Source organism: Solanum tuberosum, unplaced genomic scaffold (genome assembly GCF_000226075.1).
Source record: "Solanum tuberosum cultivar DM 1-3 516 R44 unplaced genomic scaffold, SolTub_3.0 scf00105, whole genome shotgun sequence".
Taxonomy (NCBI): Eukaryota; Viridiplantae; Streptophyta; class Magnoliopsida; order Solanales; family Solanaceae; genus Solanum; species Solanum tuberosum.
In genome coordinates this window covers 752,346-759,160 of record NW_006239031.1, presented here as the reverse complement: position 1 = coordinate 759,160, position 6,815 = coordinate 752,346, and the positions used below count along the sequence as shown (strand labels likewise).

General features: G+C 34.5%; 1 protein-coding gene across 2 annotated transcripts in view; it reads right to left on the bottom strand.

Annotated features, from left to right (window-relative positions):
* LOC102594564 (embryogenesis-associated protein EMB8-like) overlaps positions 1-6,815 on the bottom strand; it is a 10,808-nt gene extending 3,993 nt beyond the window's left edge. The window contains exons 1-12 of one of the 2 annotated variants that reach the window (XM_015309546.1): positions 6,392-6,815; positions 6,200-6,289; positions 5,979-6,040; positions 4,460-4,560; positions 4,106-4,195; positions 3,026-3,148; positions 2,412-2,489; positions 1,957-2,042; positions 1,766-1,814; positions 1,284-1,340; positions 1,066-1,196; positions 506-589 (exon numbers count right to left, since the gene is read on the bottom strand). In XM_015309546.1, the coding sequence (XP_015165032.1) occupies positions 506-589; positions 1,066-1,196; positions 1,284-1,340; positions 1,766-1,814; positions 1,957-2,042; positions 2,412-2,489; positions 3,026-3,148; positions 4,106-4,195; positions 4,460-4,560; positions 5,979-6,040; positions 6,200-6,289; positions 6,392-6,642 (1,202 nt within the window). In that variant the 5' untranslated portion in view covers positions 6,643-6,815. The remainder of the gene's footprint in view (positions 1-505; positions 590-1,065; positions 1,197-1,283; positions 1,341-1,765; positions 1,815-1,956; positions 2,043-2,411; positions 2,490-3,025; positions 3,149-4,105; positions 4,196-4,459; positions 4,561-5,978; positions 6,041-6,199; positions 6,290-6,391) is intronic. The other variant, XM_006349276.2, reaches the window with a different exon arrangement.

Sequence of the window (6,815 nt, the reverse complement as noted above, 5' to 3'; positions counted from 1 at the left end):
TGATACCAATTGATGCACTCACACTCAATCGCGATGATAGTAGTTAATCTAGGAGCTAAGGCTCGAAGAAGATGAAGGCTAATTCAGGGTACAACCGAGAAGATTAGCTAAGAAGATGTAGAAGAAGGAAGAAAGAATACATTGATATTATTCATGAATGAGTGAATTAGTACAATTCCCATGTATTTATACAACTAGTCAATGGTAAAATGACTTAAAGAAGAATACCACAAAAGTAACTAACTAACTAATTTCTTGACAGTTGAACAGTGTTAACTGCCTAACAGTTCTAACAGAGCTTTCTAACAGATTTTCAGATTCCTTTACATTCATTTTAACTTGACTACATATACTTGCATCATCTGGATCCTTGGTTTTAGAGAATTTTCTCATGCTAAAAGAATTGAGATGACTGAATAATAGAGAGATGCAGTGAATTTAATAAAAAAGTAGAATAAATTAGAATGCCGAAAACCATATCTGTGATGAGGGGAACATATCTTACCAGAGGCTTTTCGCGGTCATCCCTTCAAGGTATCCCAAGTGTCCCCCATGTTGTGTGGTAGCTAGTACGACATTTTTGTTTGCCCTGAAAGAGAATCATGTTGTCATGCTATATATATTTACAGTAGCAGAACACACAGATATGTATTTAAAGCAAAACGGTTATGATTCTCAGGCCTCAGAGCATTCAGTGATGATATGAGGATGACTTTGAACTAATAAAAGAGACTTCACAATATAAGCAAGCCTCAACTTCCGTTAGGTGATAATGTGTTTTCATATAATAATTACTTCACTGAACACCCAGCTAGCATTGGAAATAGTTACATTTGGTGTGTAAAAGGTTCCCGGAAAACTGGAGTATGTAAAAGAGATTTGGCTACAAGGTCAGGGGATGAAATATGTAGTAAGCCTAGTTAGTAACCATTCAGTAACATCTTTTTCCATACAACCATATAATCTTTCAATTGTACTGCTTCACATTGGTACCAACCTTTTATTCTATCAAGAAATTTAAAATGAAGCTAAAAGGAGAGACTTTGCAACGCAAGGATGACATACCGACATTCATCCCATGGAATTGTTTCCCTTGTACAGACTGGATCATCCAAGGCACTAATGCAGAGGAGGGGAACCCCCACTTTTCCTATATAACTGCTACAGCTAACTGTCCTGTAATACGTATCAACAGTCTTGGGGGAGAGGGGACGGAAATAAATGCTGATTAATTAATTAGGCATTGGACAGACGTATTGAAAAAGGAGGTTAAGTCGTGTTACCTCAAAATTACCAAGAACACAAACAACATGTTTGTCATAATCTCTGATACAGCTTATCTGCAAGAGAAACAAAAAAAAAGGCATCAGAAAAAGTAATACACGAAAGAACTCCTAGAGTCTCCATAAAGTGCCTTAGAGGGACACCCTCAAAAATATGAAGAACACGATATGTTTTTATTAGGGAACTCATACGCGAGTTCTACATAGCGGGCCGCAGCATATAAATAGTCCTAATATCATTTTTTTATCAGTTAAATAGTCAAAATATTATAAATCCTCCTAACATTGGATTTGCTACGACGTGCTCCCCTGGGCACGTGCTATATCTGCACCGGGGTTTAGATTTAAATGGAAAGGGTTCCATGAATGGAACCAATGGATATAGAAGATTCATATAACCAAAACTAGTTTGGAATTGAGGCTTAGTTGGTTGGTTGATTGATTTGAGTGATTGACAGAGATCAGTAAGAGAAATAGATGACCTTAGAAATGCTGTCCCAATCTGTCAGACTCGGCAAAACACTCCGATGCCTGTAGAACTCAGATTTCACCACACAAAAGAATTAAGACACCTGAATTAAGTCCAACACAAAAAGAAAGAAGTACAGTAGTTTTGACATAGAATTAGTTTAGGATTAATGCCATCACAGACAACAACAAAGCCATTACTTACAGCTCGGCGTAATCTTTTAATCCAATTCCTAAAATTCGGTCATAGGATCTCTGCACAATCCTGCGCTTAATAAACCTGTCACCAATCTGGAGAAAACAAAGAAGCAAAGACAGATAAACCTTGTCACGAAAAATGAGCATAGGTCCTTGTGGTACAGAATCAACTTAAGATATGACTAGTTTGACTTTATTAAAATATGTTGCTGCCATCACTATCTTCATCTAGCACTTCCACTGAATTATTTCAGACTAGACAAACTCTTCCCGGATCGTGATAATCCAACAGATCATACCATCCAAAGCAACCCTTAACTCAAGAAATAAACAAAATGTATCTGAATCCAACTTAGCGGGAAGATATACCAGATAAAGAATGACATGTATGAAACCAAAGAAGTTGGCAATCCACCAAACCATAAAAAAGTCAAAGTATGCATATTAGTTTCAGTTACTAACCAAAAGGTCCCAAGGAGAACAGATTGAAACCGCCCCAACAAGCGCAGTATTAACTCCTTCCTCACCAAGATATTTTACCTGGAAATTATTAATATTGTCAATAAAATAATTCTTGGCTTCGTCCAGAACAGTTTCCATATTGCATATACATTTATGTAAAGCCTTTGAAATCGAATCATCAGAATATCCATTCACGCTTATGGTTTGTAACATATCAAACTTAAGCAAATGGACCAACTAGTAAGCTGAGAATAATCTTGTTTAGATGTAACTTTACTACTAAATTTTATTATTTTTTGTAATGGTCAAAATTTTGACAATATACACAAGGGAATTACTATATAACTTTGAAGAACTGACAACTAAAGCATTATCATAAACCTTATAGACAGTTATCATATGCTTGTGTATATGAACCATACTGACAACAATAACTTCTCTGAAAATATTTAAGGTTAGAACCTACTATAATTCTCTTCCCTTATCTTTCAAATTTAGTTTCAGTTTCCAGGTAACCATAAAGAAGATTATATAGCACAGTAGTGATGCACAATTTTGTGCTCATATTAGGAAAGCCAACAAAATATTCGATAACAAAGTAAGTAATTATGTACCAGAACATTAGAACCAATGCTAGTGCCAACAGCATATAAAGGAGCTTGAGGGTATCGGGTGTGGAGATGGTCAATGACTTTGCGGATGTCCTCCGTGCATCCGGCATTGTAGAGGCGATCAGACTGCCATCAAGATATCATGAATATTTAACTTTTTCATTGGTCAATATTGTACATACTGTATATTGTTAACACAGTAAACATATTACTAGCAAAGTTCTGCACCTTAGACTACTGCATAAAAATCAATACTAGACTTTCACAAGTCTTATTCATATTACATTGAGAAATAATACAGGCATAGATTTCAAGAGGAGCAATAAGAAACTACAGAGATGAGAGGCACCATATACATCAATGAATTCTCAATTTCCTAAGGGGCAGGCTTCTAGGCTAAATTCAAAAAATGCAATCTACTGACAGAATCATGAAGAATGGAAAAACAAAAAGACTGAATCTTTCAAGAAGGATGACTCTCCTGGGGACTATAGAGGACCATTGTATTTCTTAAGAGATGACTCAACTAAAAATTAAGCATCTTCCTTGAGCAAAGTATAAAATCCACCTACAGGAAACTTCATTCATAAGTGTCACTTTGACCAAGGGAGCAAGTACAATACTTATTACTGATGATCCCATCTGAATACACAATTATTGTTATGATATTCTATTTAACCCAAGATATGAGATACTATGTATGTATTGCTTAATTTATTCCTTATGACCAATTACTTCAGCAGGATTCTGCAAATGTATTAATGCACAGAATATCTGTATCTCTAGGTTGCTAACATGAAGTCGAGCACATATAAGATTTACTTGGTGCACGAAGCTGGAAAAATAATTCTTAAATGCTGTGCAGCTATGCACCTAATCTTATGGTTTTGTGCTTGTGAAATAGTAATAAGGCAGTTTCAGATCAAAAACAAGCTGACGCAGCAGCAATACAAAATTAGAAAGTTCACAGCATTGCTCCTCTCAAAGGCAGTTCAACTGAAGAAAATATAGATCTTATATTCTCTTATCAAAAGCAACAAAACTGGAAGAGATTAAATCCTTGCTTAAGGAAGGAGTACTCACAGTTATTGCCACTCCCCCGAGACCCCGATGATTGCTCACAACAACATTCCATCCAGATTTAACCATCTTGAAAGCAAGGTGCTTGACGTACTGTTAAATTAAAGCAGAGTTAAAGCAAATATTTGAAACCGAAAGCACATATTATCAAGTAATCATATAATAGAGCTCAACCAATGCCAGTATACAGTGAAAATGATAAGCGACGACAAGAGACGAAAAATGCTTACACTAGAGAAGGAAGAGGAATAATAACTCAAGGAAACAAAGAAGTAATTTAGCACAAAAAAAAATTCAGACAAGCTAGCAGAAAACTCAATATTCAGAGGAATACAAAAAGAGTGAAAGAAAGCTTACAGCAGAATCAGAATCACTTGTTAAACCAGGAATCACCACAACGATGGGAGTTTTATCATCACTCTGAACTCCATCAAAACCTTTGATGGATGGTTTTTTATCTATCAAATTAAAAGGCAGAAGTTGGCATCAATTTACTCCTCTAAATAGCATATATAAAGCAACAGAGGATAGTCAAGAACCACAACATCCGTCTTTTTGTGCAAAAATACTGACTTGATCTGTTAAAAGCTTGTAACTTAAGATAGGTACTTGTTGAAGTAAATGATTTTACAACTAGTGGCTTGCATAATCAGCAGATATATATCATAATAACATCAAGTGCTATGAAAAGGCAACCAACAAAAAAATAACAAATCCACCCTTAAACATAACTTTCAGCAAGCTAACAAGTAGACATTAGTCAATCAAATCAGTTATTATATTATTTCATTATATCAGAATTCAACTACTCACTTTGTTTCAATTTGTTTGTGTTACTTTCCTGTTTTGTCCATTTCAAAAAGAATGCCTCTTTCCTTTTTCTGGAAACTCCTTAATTTCAACTTTCCACATGACATATTTAAGATTTCAAGATTAAAGGACATTTTGGTACATTCTACATATCTTTAGTTTAAAACCACAAGATTGAAAGGTCTTTTTTACTTGCTAAACTTCGCTTCAAGTCAACCATACAAAACAAATTGAAACGGAGGAAGTAATAGATGAATTTATTTATGATATAGGCTTAATAAAGTGCTTGAACAAGCTACCTCAAAGCGCAACGATGTCTGGGGAAAAAAAGAGCATAGAAAGCTAAGTTACCTAAGCCTGGAAAACCACTTTTTGATAGAATGATGGGATAAGCTCCAATAATGAGGGAAAACGGAGAAATAATTTGAATCTATTTAGAATCACTCTGATTACTTCTGACACCCTTATATTTCTTTCTGTTCAAATGCACCAAATAAAATGGGAATTCAATCTTATATGGCTCATTCTAGTAATTCAAAAGGTTTAACATCCTAAAAGATGGAGGTGGAACAAAGGTTCTTTGATTACCTTTTTTGTTTCTACTTTTTCGAGCATTTTTTATCTGACTTCTAAAACCTTTTCGAGGAATGCTTGTTTCAAAAAAAACTAATGGACATAGTAGAATACAATACCACCTTCTTTCTTTCCCTAAATTTTCTCCTCGAAAAATAAAAAATTATTAACCTATCCTCCTTTAATCAAATCTTATACACTGTCAAGTTGAGTAATCTGTTTAACTAATCCTTCATCAAAATGATGAACTACTAGAACTAAGTGCCAAGTTTTTTTAAATTGAAACCCTTTATAACTGGTTAGCTAACATAGTTGGGAAGTTCTCCATGACGGAACAACACATCAACCATGCAACTCCATAAAGTCCTTCAATCTTGCAAAGAAATTAACAAAAACTATATTATGATATATATTCCACTTCTTTATTTGTTTATTTAGAGGTTTATAAGCTTTAAATGAAAGGTTGATCTGTCAAATTATAAATGTACTTTACCATCCACATTCCGTAGCCAATCCAGAGCTATTATCCCACCATCAGATGTTTTAAATATCTGTCTGGAGGCAAAGAATGCATCAGTGCACCAAAAATCAATTCTTCACTATGTAAAAGATATATAAGTATGAGAATATGCTCTCTTTTCACAATTTCAATTAACATATTCATGTCCTAACTGAAGAGTAAAATTAACATGTGAATCCGTACACAATTGTCACCTTTGATAATTGCAAGCCGGTACTCTTTCAAAGAACTGCAAAAAGATAGTTTGAAGATGAGGACTGCAAAGCCATGGAGTAGAAGAAAACCTGCATTAAGCAATAGTTTACAAATCACCATCACATTTTCCCAAACTGATTAGAAGTATATCAAGATTTCATTTTTACTTCATCCCCTTATTCAGTTTTTACCTGCCATGAAGAGTTTTACACTTGGAAACAACTTCTTGATACAGGTCAGAGCAAGAATTAAAGCTCAAAGAGACAGGTTGTCCCCTAAATCCAGTGATTAATTCTTTTATGAAATACATTTCCACAAAATTATAGAGAAATACAATGAGTAGAAACAGAAATCCGAATAAATAATGAGAAATGGGTATCAAGAAAGCAGCTTTAAGCATAATAACATATGGAGATTCAGAGGTTAACCCAATGCAATCCATGGTGATCTCAAAAAGAAAGAAATCAAGAAAGAGTGATGGAGAAGAAAATTGTTTGCTAAATTTGATACAAAGGACAGTAGTTGAGCTATATGAAACTTATAATAAAGCCGTCAGTCTTGACTCAACACTCTTGAGCCAATGTTTTCTTCTCCAGTAATAATTGATAAATTTGT